An 18,256-nucleotide genomic window follows, 5' to 3' on the forward strand; every position below is an offset into this window, starting at 1 on the left:
ATTTCTTCTATGTGAGGATATACAAGATAAAACTGCAGCTAATGCATACAAGATCTCAGGCTACACAATGAAAACAGATGTTTGAGAGTACATGGAACTAGATGTCATTGTTAGAGTTTTATTAACAATTATGTAATAAGTAACTTATGCTTTAGCTCTCTCAGAAAGTTCATAAAAATATATGAAATTAAATTAGGTGGTAAATATTATTTGATCGTTTCCATTTAAATTTTTAACATGTACACTTTGGGTGCTTTTTGATTGAGGGACCAAATATGGAGATAATAATACTCTGTTGATGCAGATGCAGTGCATATGACTTGAGATAAATAAGTGTATTATTTACTAATGCGTGTCATAGTCATGGTTCAGTCTACAGTTCATCTGGAAAATAGAGTTCATGAATTTAGTAGCTTGCAACTTTAACTCTTTTTTTGTCAAATAAATTGACTATAGTTTCTATAGAGTGCCAAAGAATTCAGTTGTTACAACCTTTGAGAACATCTTTGTATGTTACTCAACATTGAACAGCTTGCTAGTTCTTTTGTTAAACTTATAAATCATGTTAACATATACTTCATCATCAGCAAATTCAAATGGCATTCAAGTTTATATGGTTAAAAACACGTTTCATTTGGTAAAAAAACTTTTAAAAAGGTTTTAATATAATGTTGCTCATTAAATCCAATTCAAATCCAAACAAATAGTTGCTAAAAGTTATTGTGAACATTTTATAAAAAGTTTGAGTGTGACTCTGATGAGATGGTAGCTGCTGCGACTCAGTTTGCTGTTGAGAAGAAAACCTAACAATATTTAAATGGCTTGTAGTAAACAAAACTTGCATTGCAACTATATTAGTGGATGCAGTTACAACAAAACAAACTCAATTTCTTTCCTAACAAACTTTCCCTAATAGGCGTATAACAGTTCAATTACTCCCTGACTTTGTGAAAGAATGTTTGGCTAAAACTGTATCATTGACAAATACATGTGAAAGTAGAACTTTAGTGTCACCCATTACTACATTACTCTGTAGCTGTTATCATATGGTGACTTTTTAGGGAATTAAACTAGGTTTAATTCTATCAGCAGCAGATACATATTGTTTGTATGTGTTACTCACGATACACTGCAGGAATGTGATGCATGCTAGATTTGAACTCTGTGAGATTTTAACCACAAGTATTAAACCACTACTACTGAGCCATAGTAGAGTCCTTGGCATTTGATCACTATTATCATATCCCGTATACTGTATGCACTCGCAAATGGTGAAAAAGTGTACGCCAAATGTGCACTTTTGATTATTTACTAATATTGCTTTTTGCATTTTTATTATTTAAAATCTTTTTTGATCTAATTGTTTTGCTATTATTACCAGTTTTTTTAATTTGTAATTTTCAACTTTGCTGTTTCAATTTCAAATGCTCGCTACATTTATATTTCCAGTAAGGTCTGAATGCTAAATCAGTAAAGAGTAATACTTTTCACCCGAACCATCGATTATCTCAAAAAGGAATAGCCTCTACATCCTCTCTCCAATCGGTCAGACACAGTGTTAGGCAAAGACAGTCCGATATATATCATTTTTACATTTGTACCAGTATCGAGAGATACCAGTATCACTGTATTCAAAGTTTTGATGGATAGTTTCACTATGTTTCCATGATGCGCAGTGCTTCGATGCAGCCTTCTCCGAAGTCGAGATGATTGTACGTTTACATGCTGCGTAGTGGTTTTTAGCAAATTAGCCAGAGAAGAGAAATTGTATAAATCGAATCGCTGGATGGATACATGGAATCGATCATGGATACCGAACATCAGAAACGGTCTTTTTATGCTTTTGTCATCATTATACTTTTATTTACAGTACACATTCACAATGATTTACAAACCTTAACACAATTTTTACAAATAATATATTTTTAGTAAATGTTTATATAAGTAATAGATTATTTAAATGTTACTTTAGGACTTGCCACCTATTTTTCGAAAAGTGTTGGTATTGATAACAAAGTCCATGAAAGTAATTACTTCATCATCCTCATAGGAGCAAACCATAATAAAATTTAAGTGAAAAAATATCGGAAGAATAACAAAGACAAGATAAGCAGGATAACTTTTGTACTAGTTTATGGCGCTCGAAGAATCTGTCTCCACGGCATGAGAGCGATGCGCTGCTACTGCGCAATTGCTGTTTCCTTGCTGCGACTTTGCACTGGCTTCGCACTGTTCAGTGCGCAGTGATTTCAGTGCAAAGACGCCGTTTCCATGATTCGGAGAGAGCGCAACTCCGAAGTACTGCGCATCATGGAAACAGTGATTGTTATACTCCCAAATTTCTATGCACGAATTGCTATTATTAGTTCAACATATTCATGATTTTTATTTTGTTCTCTCAGTTTGTATTAATATTTCTATTACCAAATCATCCTTTATTGTAATCGCAGGAAAACAGACTTAATCGAGCTTTAACTCACTCCATATTTCACTTTTCCAATTAAACACTTTTATAGTTATTTTGTTTTTGCTCAATTCAATTGGCCTGTACAAAAAATTTTTTTATGATATGAAGTTTGAAAGTTAAAGTTGTTTGACAAAGTTTGAAAACTTTTACAGCTGTTTTTTTTCTTCTAATTTATTTAAACTGCAAGAAACACTTTTATCTTGATATGAAGTGTGAAAATTATAATGGTAACTGTTGTTAAATGTTAAAAAACAATGAATTTTTCATGCAGAGACTTGCATTACCCTTGCAGTACATTAAACTAGTAATATAACAAATTGAACTGTTTATACTTTTATTTTTACATTTATATAAAATATATCATATAGCAAGTGATAATTGATTGATGGTCCACTTATTTACAACAAATGAATAGCTCATGTTTAGAATTTTGTCTACTTGACAGGTGATGTGAAAGGAGAAATAAATCACCCTATATTCTCTGACATCAAGGATGGTGATGAGATATTTGATATGTGTATAAATGAGAACACTCTCTGGGTGGCTGCTAGGCGTAAGGGACTACTTAAGTTTGATATTCAGTAGGACAGGACTAAGTTGTGACCTTTTTGCTTTTTTGTTGTTTTTTATTAATTTTATGAAATCCTTCTTAACTCTAATTTTCTTATTGGCCCATTTTAACCAATTTCGTTTCCTAAAATTATTGAAAAAAATGCTTTACTAGCCAATTTTAGCTGCTTATATTTTTATTCATCAAATAATAAACCTATATATGTAAATCCGTTTCATCTTTATTACTTATCTACACTGGACAATCTAAAAGTACAAGTAACATTGATGACATATTAATAACACTCTAATAAGTGTCACTGTCTATTGATAAAGTATTCACAGTGGCTTTCATGAATAACCATGAGTCTATTGTTTGTTTAACAGGTTTTATAACATATTGTTAACAGTGATCGTTGACTTATTCAACTTGGGAGAACTCGCTGATATATTTCACTGAACATAAAAGTCACAGTTTTCCCAAGTGATATTCAATAATCATCAAACAGTTTCAAGTGTGTTATGCAAAACATAGCAAAAACAAGTCTGATAATCTTCAAGTAAAACTGGCATAAGTACCTTTTATAAAGAATTTCAGCAGTTGCATGAAAATGCTGGATTGATCAGTTTTTATTTTTAAGAATTTTTTTTAAATAACAAAAATGTCTTCAACAACTAGTGTCAATAGTTATTCCGTTAAAATATTCAAGGAACAAGATTTTATAAAATGCACTGAGGTACTTGCACTGCTCAAAAAAATATCAAAAACGATATTCTGTGACAAAAAAATGGAGAAAAAGTTGAAGCAGATGAGATTTCCTAATACTGTAATAGGAGTTGCATGCACGCTGCTACAATGGAAGACAATTCCAAATTCTTGCTTTCGACTAACACAGATGCTCAAATCATTTTGCAATTATAATTGGTTAATACATTGTTTACAAGGCTTCTTCTATTATTACTTTTGTGCGTCATACTGACCGGTTTATCGTGTTTTGTCCAAAGTTGTAAAACACTCAATAATATTATATTAAAGTGTGAGGTCACCTCACATGAGAAGGCATGTTGCATGGAGTGTAGCTTCATGGACACTTAGAGATTTGAGTATAAAATGAATGAGCACTATTTGAAGATAGTTTGTTCTTAAAGCTGAACTGTAACAACTATGACTCACTATTATAAGTTTTTAGATCTGAAAAAATACAGAGCATAAACATAGTCCTGGTCAAAAGTGTTAACTTTGTTTTTGGTGATCCTTTGTGTAGATAGTGCTGTTAGTCCATTATTGTCCCTTTATAAAAGTAGCACAGTTTTAGTTAGTGTCTAACTAAAACCAACTACTAACTACTACCAACTAAGTAACTGTTTATATAGCAACTAAGACAAAATATTATAGATAATGTGTGATATTATAGATATATTATAGATATTATAGATTATTATAATATATAGATTATAATATATTACTAGAAATTCCACTGTCATACAGCCCACGACCAAAGTTATATTGGAAAAAAGAAAGGGTACTGATGGTTGAAAAATGCAATATTAGCAGTCAAATAGGATAACTGCAATGGTAGCTGTAATGTACTGGGTGTTATTATATACAACAAATAGCAATAATGAAAGGAAAAGATTATATGTTTATATCTCTCCTCTTGCAAAAAAAAGAAATGCAATATTGGCCAATATTAGAAGTAAAATGTACTGATATTATTAAAATAACCAATATTATTTATATAGTAATAATAAAAAACCGATGCACAATTTTGTTTACATTTCAAAACGGCATAGTTAACAATATCACGAAGTTGTGATATTTATATAGATTTTTAGAAAATCTGTACTACGTAGTCATTGTTTTGTAGTCATCCAAACTTATAATTAATTATTGTAATAATCTCATAAGAAACGTTAAAAAATATCATCATCATTTGCTATACTTATACTGCGTTGGACATCAGTTAGAATGGGAAAGTATTCAAATGTGTCGGCAAATGAAAATGAAAAAATTGAAATCGGCAAAAATGAAACGATTTCTGTACTCCTATGTTAATTGCCAAAACCTTTGGCAATTCGACAATGCTATAGACTGGTGAAAAATGCACGTTATTTTTTCGTGAAATGCGCAAGACTTCATCGTTCTATTATCTGTCCCTCGGCTTTTCAATTTTCGGTCTTAACTTTTATTAAACCAAGCTTTTCAGGTGTTTTGTGGCGATTTTCGTTGAAATTAATCTGTCTATTTGTGTATAATCCGACCAGATGGGTAAGTTTTAAGATAATACCGACGGTTTACAAAGACTTGGTAACATATTTAAATAGGTTTAAATGTGTTTTGTATCGCTATTATACTTTAACGACTTTACATAACGATGCTTAAATTTGTTGATGAAATTTCTTGATGAGGGTTCGTCTCATTGTTGATGAATAATTTTCGTGAGTTGTGTGCACATGCATTTATCATAAAAACTCCCACACTTCGCTCCGCTCGTTTGGTCGTGGGATAATAAATATTATATATATATATATTATACGTGTATTATATATCATATTGTATTATACGTATATTATATCAATATTATAGATTATACGTGTGCTGTTTCAGTATATGTATGTTATAATTGGTTAATACACCTTCATAAATAGTGAGATTTATAGAAATAATGTCGGTAGCATCTTTAACTTTTCTTTCATGTATAATCACCATAGAAAGTTTTACTATGAGCTTTTTGTATCTTTCCATTTGTTGGCATCATTCCATACAAAATAATTATTACTGCATTTGTTTTAAAATCTGAACAAAAATTGAGAGAAGACTAGAAAAACTAAGAGAGAAAAAAGGTAGATAAACATAAAAAGAACAGAAACAAATAAATATTAAGAATGTTAAAGACTAGGGTAAAATAATGGAAAAAGGAATAATAAAAAAAGAGAGCGAGAGAGGAAAACAGATTAAAATAGAGATGGAAAAAAAAGAAAACGAGAAAGAGAAACAGAATGGAAAGGGAAACAAAAGGAGCAAAGATGAGGGAGAGAGAAAGTCAAACAGAGAGAAAAAAGAGTCTAAATACAGAATTAGAAATAGAGAGAGTGAGCCTGGATTAAGTAGTAAAATAGAGGAGTGAAGATGAGACACACAGAGAGAAAGGGATAAATCAGAGAAAGAGATGAAAGCATACTAACAACAACAGTACTGGGACGTTGCATAACGTTACATAAAGATAAACGTTCTGTAAACGGTTTCATAATGTTCTACAAACTTTATCTAGTGATCCTTGCTGTATTATGTCACAACAATATTGCAGAAATGTTTGCAGAATGTTGAGCAAAATGTTACAGCAACATTCAATAGAATGTTACAGCAATAAAATGTGTTAGTGTTATCATAACATTTCTAGAAAACATTGTTATTGAATGTTTTAGTCATTTTTTATGAAGGTTACTATGAAATGTTTTGAGCACAAACGTCTGTATAGCATTGACATGCAATGCAATTTAAACGTTATAGAGTAAAATCTTTCGTAACTTCACATAAATGTCCAAGCAATATTAGTGAAAAGTAACTTTGGAAAGGTGAAGTGCAACCATTCATATAACGTTTATTTACACTGTAAAGGGAACATTGAGGTGTGACATCATTTTTACGCTTAGCTGAATGTCCCAGTAATGTTACAAGAAAGTAACTTTCCTAATGCTTTAATAAAGTCAGTGTTCCATAGATGCAAACATCTATGTAGCATTGAATTGCAATGTACAAATTTGCTGCACACTTCCTTTAGGAAGTATGATAATAAAAGTAGATCCCACACGAGCCAAATATTTTCCTCAATAATAAACCTATATACTTATTAGTTGTTGCACTAATCATACCATATCAATCTGTAGTTTCTATCAGCTGATTGGCTGTCTTGCTTGCACTAGTAAGTACTCTGAGTGCATTATGTTGACTGATCGCTTCTGAGAGACAGCCATTCCATTGTGTCTAATCCACTTGTTGAACCGAAAATGTTTATTGGGTGTCATTGGCGCCTGGCTAGCGCTTTTACCAAATTTTACATGTAACGGGGAAAAAAACGTCAACATAGTGGGTTTGCAAGTAATATTAGAATGATATAAAGTTACTGGAAGATCTGAGGCTATCTGTGTAGATAAGGGTAGAGTTTTTACAGTCCCGCTTTTGTTGTGTTAAGAGTCAGTATTGGTTCTTCATTTTCTCTGTTAGCATCTGTTATTACTATTACGGTACTTGCAGTTGTTCTCTTATTTCTAGATTCAGGACATCATTTGAGTTTTTTACAAATTTGTCAAACTTTCCCAAGTTTCAATTCTGCAGCAAAATCTCCAAGGGCAGCAATGTCACTGGTGAAATAGCTTCTTGATGACAACATTTTTGATAGCTATCTGCATTCACTCGCTATCGTAAGCTATGATTTTACCCCTTTTGGTAGCGATGGCAGCGGTTCAGCACGGTCAACGCTCTTGATACAAAAAGTAAATGAGCTTGTTGGAGCTGAACAACTAATTTGTATCACGTTACATTGAATTGCAACGTAACAAGAAATTTATGGTGAAACAATTTCTACCATCAAATGTATATTACAACAATGTTCTGACAATGTTTCTCACATAATCTTTTTAACTACATTTTCATTGTACCATTTCACTCTCGCTACTGAATCCGTTCTTTTAGAAAATTGCTGGACATCTTAATGAAGTCATTGGTAAAAAATCTCCAACTAATAAGCAAACTTTAGCTTTGCTACGTTTGTCAGAAACGTGTGATCATTTTTTTGAAGCTTTCAATTTCTGACAATAAAAAATATGTTTAAACCAGATGAGACAAAAAAACTGCAAATTTTATTTACTTGTTATTACAAGGTTAGCAACAAGCAAAGTAATCTAGACAAACTATGTCAATTTCAAATGCTTATTGTAAAGACAGGCTATTTAAAGTTTCCTGTTTCACACTTGATTTTAAATATTTCAAAAAGGCTAGAGTCTATTAAAGCGCATTTGTCATAACAGTTTTTTTAAGGCATAAAACCAAAATAAAAAATTCACGCACATTTTTATAGCTATATTTTAATTGTATTTTAGGCATATTTTGTTGGTGTTATATTGTGCTATCGTTTGTGCATTTACCAACAGTATTGCAAGAAGAGACGTTGTACAAAGGTTATGTTTGGCACAGTATAATAGTAACATTGTACTCAATTTGTTAGAAAAACATTTTTTTAAACGTTATCAGAATGTTTGAAAGCTTTTACAAAATTATATTCCACTAATACTCTGCACATAACTTCCTAGGATGTTTTTTATCATCTTTGCCGCAACCTCATTTACGGAATGTTTGTTACAAGATAATGTAAGATAAGAAATTAAGATAAAAAATTCCAGAAATGTTTTGTTGCAACAATGTAGCAATGAAACATTTTTGGAACCTTTTAAATTATCTCTGAAATGTTTTAAAAATAGTTTTAAATTGTTTAAAAATTGTTAGAAATAGTTTCCTTTTTTAGTTGGGAAGGAAAATTGCAAACAACAGAAAAAATGATTTTACTGTTAATATAGTTTGTTCTTTATCCAGCATTATGTCGATAATATATTTACTACCAAAAGATATGTCCAGATATTTTAATTACAAAAGTGTTCTACGCAACGCATGTTTTCAACTGTTAAATTAGGAAACTTAGAATTTACATTCTTTCTTTGTCTCATAGTTTCAACAACTTTTTAATCAGACTACAGAGTGCTACAGTCATTTATGCAGTACAAACATGGAATTTGAGCTTGTTTTACAGCCTATTACAAAAGTCTCATATTTCTTTCACTGCAGTTGAAAGTAACTTTTAGTAACACTGGTAAAAGTTGTTGGTCGTTTCCATTTAAATCTTTATCATGTTCACTTTGGGTGGTTTTTAATTGAGGGACTTAATAGAGAGAATACTCTGTTGATGCAGAAGCAGTGCATATAGATTGAGATAACTAAGTGTATTAGTTACTAATGTAAGTCAGGATCATGGTTCACTCTACAGTGTTCATCTGCACAATAGAGTTTATGACTTCAGTAGCTCGCAACGTAAACTTTTTTTTGTCAAATAAATTGATTATAATTTTTATACAGTGTCAAAAACTTCAGTAATTACAACTTTTGGAAACATCCTCTAACTTGTAATTAACTTGTAATTAACTGTGCCTAAAATATTTTTACTAAAAACGATTTTCAGTTAAGGTCATACTAACCAAAATAGTTGGAATTTTTGCTTTATACAACTTATACAACTTTCTGCTTATTTTTCCAATTATCTCACATAATCAGATTAAAACATTATAAGGATTTACTTGGTTGATTGGCATAAGTCTAAGCCTTTATTGTCTTCTTTTTCTTAAAAGTTGCTATCAGCCGAAGCGTACATGAAAAATGTACTGTACAAAAGTACAATTTTGCTGGTACGTTAATTTGTACTTAATGTATTAATTAATTCATTTATTAATTTTGTACAATATGTACATGTACGCTTTGGCTGATAGCAAAATATTTTTCGTACGTAATGTACAAATTAATGTACTAGCAAATTATGATTAATTATGCTAATTCATAATTTGTATTCATAATCAATTGTATTAATAAATGAAATTAATAAAAGGTCTATACATCTCTAAGCCGCTTGAACTTCTACAATTGTGTCATGTTTTCAGTCGGTCATGGCAAAGCAATACTCTGCATCATGATCCAAAAAAACACTTCAATAACAGCCTTTAATTTTTTCTTCTTGCCCCAAAGCTGTTTACCCCTGAAATTATGTTTCTTATTTACAGAAACAATAATCTTCGTTTTGTCGAGGAACATCTTTATTTTACTCAGTTCCCTCTTTAAAGTTCCACTCATTTCATACGTCAATCTCACAACTAAAAAATCTTTACGGTGTGTGCAGCCTGAAGTACATTGCAATCCTTCCTCTTTTGGAGATAATTACCACTAAATACACTAAACTTGTTTTTAGATAATTTTATTTGCTAAGGGTAACATAATATTTTGTTATTATGTTTTTTTTTTCTATGATTCTCCTTTTCTTCCTTTCTCTATTTCTCCCTTTCTCTATTTTTCTCAATCTCTATTTTTCCCTCTCTCTCTCTCTCTCTCTTTTCCCCTTTTCCCCCATTTCTCCCCTTTTCCCCCTTCCTCTCTTTTCCCTTTTTCCTCACCCCTCCCCTTTTTTCACTTTTCCCTTTTCTCCCCTTTTTCTACTTTTCTCACTTTTCCCTCCATTTCCCCCCTTGTCTCTTCTTCTCGTTTCCCCCTTTTCTCTTTTTCCCGTTTCCCACTTTGTTCAATTTTCCCCGTTTCCTCCATTCTCATTTTCCCCATTTCCTTCTTTCTCTCACTTTCTCTCACTTTTCCTCCTTTTCCCCATTTTCCCTTGTTTCTTTTTTTTCCCTTTCCCCTTTCCCTATTTCTTCCCTTTTTCCTTTCTCTCTTTCTCTATATCTTTCACCACCTTTAACCTTTCTTGCTCTCTGCTTGCTCCTCTACGTTTTTTCTGTCAAATTGTTGTTTTTGCAAACATTCCCCCCCTCTCTCCCACACACTCCCACTCACTCAACAATCACCACTAGGAGCCTTCTTTTAATTTTTTCTTGTGGCGGATAAAATATTTTCATAGCGGAAAAGAAAGAAGTCAAAGTTTGCAAGCTCGTGTTTTGCTTGCCGTGTTATGAAAACTGATGGTATACAGTGCTGCCATAATTGAGTAAACAAAAACGCTTGAATAGTTTTCATTCACAATGGTCTATTCTACTTTACAGTTGGTTGATTAGTGAACATAAAAACCAAATTGGAAAATTTTATAACTCGCAACAGTAAAGTTTATTACTATCAGTGGGCTTTCAGACTTACTCCGGATGTTATACATAGCTTCAGTTCTGCTGATTACATATAATTATTAGGTAAAATATTATATTTATTGTATCATATTTATATCGTACTGATATCATACTAACTGTATAAGATTTGATACTGGACAATTATTGATGGGTCTAATTATTTCACTTGTGTTTTATTCTGTGTTTTATTAATCAATGATTACTAATTAAAGAATTAAAATTTTCCCATCCAGAGAGAATACAGCATGACATTGGCATAGAGAATAGCATTGCATTGATTTTTTTGTAGTAAAAGTTGTGAAAGTTGGCTTTCTATGTTATAACAACAACCGTAATACAATCTAAGTATAGACAATATAAATATGCTAAGATATGTGTAGTATTACGACTGTTTAGAACATCTGTATAGTTAAAATGGACAACGATAAAACGTGTTTAGCAATGGCTTTAAATATTGCTGAAACTAACTAGTAGTAAATATCTATGTAAGGTAAACTAGAAGTTGCCCACTCCTGATTAGGGTGAGAAATCTAAAAATACTACACAGCATATCTTCAGCATATGACACACTATTCAATTGGGTATCACTTAAAAATGCCTATGTCTACCATTATTATTATTCATGAACAGCCATTTAATTTTGGAACGTTGCAAAATATATACTTTTAAGAAATCCTAAAAAGGAAATACAAAACAATGACTAACTAACATCCTGCTTGTCAACTATCTCTAAATAAATAAGCACGAAGAGGCTGATAAATCTTTTACTGCTAAATCCATTGCTTGTAATTAACCTACAGAGATTTCACAGTCTGTGTTGCAACTTGTTAGAGCTTTCAAGTATTTTATGTATTTGTAAAGTAGAAGGCGTATTGTCATCCTATAACTATAGGTAACAATGTGGCATAAACGCTTATTGCACTCATTGATTTTTGCTACAGATTGCAGCCAATGCTGACTTTTTATGTGCTACAGGAGAGGAGTTATGTGTGTTAACCCATTGCAAGCTGAGTGTATATAATAACAATTATGCTATGAAATGCTATAAATCTGAAAGGTTATCAATTTTGTTATAATCTATCAAATGCTAAAAATGTACAATATATTGGAGAACTAGTAGCATAAGCAAACTAAAATTATAATACCTTCAAAAACAATAATTAATATCTTTCAAACATAAAAAATATTACCATCAGTTGTATTATTCAGTCAGTTTGGTTGGAAGCTATTGGACCTATTTACCTCATTACTCCATCATTTTCTAAATTGGCTTCTGACCTCAACTTTTTTCTAGAGAGCAGAGCTAGTTGATGTTAGTGCACAAACAATTTCCAGCAGAATAAATCTTTCTTCACTTTATAATTCACATTTTTTGCGCAAGTAAAGAGAAACTGTATAAATAAAATAGCTTCAGAATTTTAGCCTCAAAATACAGGGTAGCACAGATTCCATTGTAAATGTACAAAACTCTATTCACACAGGTCAAAGGGTCAAGATCATGTTAAACAAACAACTACTATTCACCGGATACAGCTACTAAATATTTCTTGTTTTGTTTTTATCAATTTTAACAAAAAATTTCAAAGACTTGGAGTTAAAACATTGACTTTGCTATGAACAGCAATGATAAACAAATTAGCAGGTTATAGAAGCTATCAAGCCATTTTCAGTACCATGCAATCTTGGTACACACTTTTTTAATTATCACTTACAGTAATATTATGGGTTCATAAGTATTAGGAATATATAATAGCAGCAATTAAATATGAGAAAAGTTTCAATAAAATTGGCATTCAAAACAACATCTGCTTTGTTTTCAACCATTATTTGATAGTGGTGGAATTCAAGTATAAATGACAATTAAATACAGGTTTTTCAGTATAAAATCATTGTATAAGCATCTCAGTCCAATTGTACAGGAGTTATATTATGCAGTGTCTTATTAATCTACATTGAAAATAGTGGCATTTTAAAATATTTTATTATTACTGCATATGCATTCTACAAGGATTATACATTAGGTATTGAATGACATGTTATATAGGCATTGTGTACTCACTACAAAGGTGACATAAAGCAATACATGGATCTGCTACACCATAGGTGGCACTGTCATTAAATAAAAGACAAATTAAATAATTTTATTGCAAAACCAGGGCCAGAATGAGAGAATGTTTTATGAAAAAAATTAATTGCATTGCAATATGGCTGAACAAATAAAACAATGTTTTGTCATGGTTTAGTCGATCATCTATAATTCTTTTTAGGAGCACAAGGCAAATTTTTTTATGAAATGCTCTTACGACATGGGCATTACAGAAAGAAGCCAGTATTATTCGAGGCACCATCAGTACCCTACATTTTCTTCTTTCAATTAGATTATGCTAAACTTTCTTTAAAGAAGAAAATACTGGTGGCGATATTCAAACACAGATTTTTATATGACCTCCGTAAACCTGTACACAGTCCGACGCAGACGTTGTTTGAAGCCTCAGTTTCAGTATCCACTTCCAGTTTAGCAATTTTTCTGGGCAACCGAAAGTTACTATACAGTTGTTCTGAAGACTGCCATGTCAATTTGTACTATAATGGAAACTGTGTCCATCATTCCACCAAAACTAAGGCTAGAAGTTGGAATAAATGGTTGCATGATATGGGGCTTAAACTCATAACAATAAACTTGGTAGCTACAGACTTGAACACGTGTCCTAACCATCAAGCTCAGACTTGAACATGTGCCCTAACCATCAAGCTACAGAGTTGAGCATGTGCCCTAACCATCAAGCTACAGAGTTGAACACGTGCCCTAACCATCAAGCTACAGACTTGAACACGTGCCCTAACCATCAAGCTACAGACTTGAACACGTGCCCTAACCATCAAGCTCAGACTTGAACATGTGCCCTAACCATCGAGCTCAGACTTGAACATGTGCCCTAACCATCAAGCTACAGACTTGAACATGTGCCCTAACCATCAAGCTCAGACTTGAACACGTGCCCTAACCATCAAGCTACAGACTTGAACACGTGCCCTAACCATCAAGCTCAGACTTGAACACGTGCCCTAACCATCAAGCTCAGACTTGAACACGTGCCCTAACCATCAAGCTCAGACTTGAACATGTGCCCTAACCATCAAGCTACTGACTTGAACATGTGCCCTAACCATCAAGCTACAGACTTGAGCATGTGCCCTAACCATCAAGCTACAGACTTGAACATGTGCCCTAACCATCAAGCTCAGACTTGAACATGTGCCCTAACCATCAAGCTCAGACTTGAACACGTGCCCTAACCATCAAGCTCAGACTTGAACACGTGCCCTAACCATCAAGCTCAGACTTGAACATGTGCCCTAACCATCAAGCTACTGACTTGAACATGTGCCCTAACCATCAAGCTACAGATTTGAACATGTGCCCTAACCATCAAGCTACAGACTTGAACATGTGCCCTAACCATCAAGCTCAGACTTGAACACGTGCCCTAACCATCAAGCTACAGACTTAAACATGTGCCCTAACCATCAAGCTCAGACTTGAACACGTGCCCTAACCATCAAGCTACAGACTTGAACATGTGCCCTAACCATCAAGCTACAGACTTGAACATGTGCCCTAACCATCAAGCTCAGACTTGAACATGTGCCCTAACCATCAAGCTACAGACTTGAACACGTGCCCTAACCATCAAGCTCAGAGTTGAACATGTGCCCTAACCATCAAGCTCAGACTTGAACATGTGCCCTAACCATCAAGCTACAGACTTGAGCATGTGCCCTAACCATCAAGCTACAGACTTGAGCATGTGCCCTAACAATCAAGCTCAGACTTGAACATGTGCCCTAACCATCAAGCTCAGACTTGAACATGTGCCCTAACCATCAAGCTCAGACTTAAACATGTGCCCTAACCATCAAGCTCAGACTTGAACATGTGCCCTAACCATCGAGCTCAGACTTGAACATGTGCCCTAACCATCAAGCTCAAACTTGAACATGTACCCTAACCATGGAGCTCAGGAATATATGTACAAATACTTACTATGATCTGTATTTTATCAGCACACTTGATGGCTAGTGAGCTACTGAGTTGTCATATAGTGATAGCGCACTGACACACTTCCATACGGCTTTACACTGCCCTCATAGAAACAGTCGTGTTGCTCTCATTCTGTTCTGATTCAAGGCTGACACCAAAATTGCCACTATTTGTTCTAAGAGCACAGACAAAAAATCATCTCGCCGAAGCCCTGGAGTTAATGATGATGGTGCCCTAGAGCACAGCCTTGGTTCACTAGTTCAAGTCACTTTGGTATTCTGTATCAAGAGATGTGGAGGCTTAAAGGATGCTTCGACTTTTTAGAAGCCTTAGTGCCAGTTTATTTGTACGCAATTTTATTTGTGTTAGTAGCCAGAGAATCCCCTCTAAAATTTACCCAAGACAGTGACAGCGATATAGAGCTGCTATTACTAAAATAACTAGTCAGAGAGCACCATTACACCCTAGTATTTACTTATCAAGAGTATCAGTTTAATTTTATTGCCAGACAACAGCTATATGGGCCAAACTGTTTGTATTTACTTCATTCATTGTTTGTAAAATTTATTTGTGTTTGAAATATTTTATTTGTACACTTAAGTTTGTAATAAATTGTACTGTAATATATCTATACATAAAAATATCTCTATATAAATATCTCTAAAAATCCTTAAAAATTATCTATATATAAAATATGTATATACATTTATATTCTGAATATATATCTCTATATATGAATATATATATATATATATACATATATACAAAAATTGTTTCCTCACCCCGGATACCCCGTATGGGTGGTAAATTCCGCTCTAACTCGGGTCTCCTACCAGAGACCTGGGAGTTTGAGCATGCACTCGCCTCCCGATCTTAGCTGTTCCCAATAGCGCACTTGTCTGCAACTCACCTGAGTTGATTGTTGTTGGTATTTGGGCAAGCCACATTTTATGCGCCGGTGTTATTGCGCCCAGTGCCCCAATGACTACTGGGATTACAGTTGTTCTTACATTCCAGCATTTTTCAATTTCTTCTCCAAGAGGGAGATATTTCTCTACCTTTTCTTTTTCTTTGCTGGCTATATTGTAGTCATTGGGTACTGCTATATCTATTATAGTAGCCCTCTTGTTCTCCTTGTCTACCACCACTATATCTGGTTGGTTTGCTAGGACATGCTTGTCAGTTTGGATGTAGAAGTCCCAGAGGATCTTAGCGGGGTCATTTTCATTGACCTTACCAGGAGCTTCCCACCAGTATTGTGGTTTATTAAGGCCATACTCATCACATAGACTTCTATACACAACACCTGCGACATGATTATGCCGCTCAGTGTATGCGTTTTCTGCTAGCTGCCTGCATCCACTGATGATGTGTTGGATGGTCTCAGGTGCATATTTGCATTGTCTGCATCTAGGATCGTCTCTAGTGTGATAGATTTTCGTTTGGAGTTGCCTTGTTGGGAGCACTTGCTCCTGGGCTGCCATGATTAGCGACTCTGTATTGGCCGTTAGGTTTTCTTTGTTCAGCCACATATATGCATGGTGAAGATCGCCAACCTTAGATATTTGTTGGTGGTAAGCACCATGAAGAGGTTTCATGTGCCAGTCAATTTCCTCATCATCAGGGTGTAGGTCCGTTGTAAGAGCAGCCGATTGAAATTCGGCTAGCAACTTATCTGAGATGGCCATGGAGGCTGCATATGCTTTGATGCTTTGCTCCTCCTTTTTCACTGTCTGCTGTACACTTTTGAGTCCCCTACCGCCATCTTTCCTATCAAGATATATATATATATCTATATCTGAATATAAATATATATATATATATATATATATATATATCTCTATATATGAATATATATATATGAATATATATATATATATATATATATATATATATATATATATATATATATATATATATATATATACAGTCAAACATGGATAACTCAGCCACGGATAGCTCGAAAACATGGTTAATTCGAACGGTTTCTTTGGTCCGTTCCCACGTAATGATAAATTGCTATAGATAACTCGAACTCAACACTGTTAATTCGAACTGTTTTTTTGCCCAACGGCTACCGAAACGGTTGTTATCGCTTTAGAAAATCACTTTATTCAAAGCCATAGAGGTAAACCTCATCTTTTCGTAATTCATAAGCGTTGTTATTACCACCATCGGCAAAATAATTTTGTCAACGACTTTTCTAAAGGTTTGGTCAAATTTGATTTATACTGCTATACGATTAATAGCACGGACTTGCCGTGTCACGCGCGCAAGGATTTTCGCCATGCACATACAAAACAAAAACAGCATGTTGTTTTGTATGTGCGTGGCGAAAATCCTTGAGTACGTGACCCGGCTAGCCCGTGACAAATAGTTTTCCGACGTTGATTCCGTGTTGAATCAATGTCGGAATGTTGAATGTTTAAAACGTCTTAAAATTGTTTTTATTAAACGTATACGTTGTCTTAGCTAAAAAAACTATTCATCGTTTGACCTAAACACAGAATACGTGTGTACATTCAATAAGTATCCATTCAAAAAGCGTGAGTGATATACAATGTACCGTTAAACCTCGTAAAACTTTTAATTGAACTGCCTCGGAGTGTTGCTCTTAACGAATCCCAGGTAAAGTAAGGGATTTTTCTTTGGTAACTTTTTCTTGAAGTTGCATAAACTTCAAGAAAAATCGGCAAAATTGATCGTGGGTAAAACGCTCAAAAGAAAAAGATGTCTTTTCTTTTGAGCATTTCACTAACGATCAAGTTTTGCCAATGTCAATCTAAAAAAACGTCCTGGCAATAACATCACCTCAAACAACAAACCAATCTCAAGTGATAGAAAAATCTCTATACTTTTTGATAAAAACATTTTAAACTTTACATTAGAAGCATTTAATTTGAAACAAGCCATTTGTGCTTTTGATTTATATTATAGTTTGCATATGTACATGTATCTACTAATAAATAAGTAAATACATGGACTTGTGACAGTGCTCTGATAACTTGAACGCTCTGATAATTCGAACACTTTTGCTCGGTCCCGTGAAGTTCGAGTTATCCATGTTTGACTGTATGTATATATATAAAATTGTTTCCTCACTCCGGATACCCCGTGTAGGTGGTAATTTCTGCTCTAACTCGGGTCTCCTACCAGAGACCTGGGAGTTTGAGCACTCGCCTCAAGATCTTAGCTGTTCCCAATAGCGCACTTTTCTGCAACTCGCCTGAGTTGATTGATGTTGGTATTTGGGCAAGCCACATATATATATATATATATATATATGTATATATATATATATATATATATAT

General features: G+C 33.6%; 1 protein-coding gene across 2 annotated transcripts in view; it reads left to right on the forward strand.

Annotated features, from left to right (window-relative positions):
* The window catches only part of LOC137401984 (uncharacterized), a 28,717-nt gene extending 25,527 nt beyond the window's left edge, over positions 1 to 3,190 (forward strand). For both annotated transcript variants that reach the window (XM_068088453.1, XM_068088455.1), the window contains one exon: positions 2,913 to 3,190. In XM_068088453.1, coding sequence (XP_067944554.1) covers positions 2,913 to 3,052 — 140 coding nt within the window. In that variant the 3' untranslated portion in view covers positions 3,053 to 3,190. The remainder of the gene's footprint in view (positions 1 to 2,912) is intronic.
* Positions 3,191 to 18,256: the final 15,066 nt, after the last annotated feature.

The sequence above is a fragment of the Watersipora subatra genome, chromosome 8, assembly GCF_963576615.1.
Source record: "Watersipora subatra chromosome 8, tzWatSuba1.1, whole genome shotgun sequence".
Lineage (NCBI taxonomy): Eukaryota > Metazoa > Bryozoa > Gymnolaemata > Cheilostomatida > Watersiporidae > Watersipora > Watersipora subatra.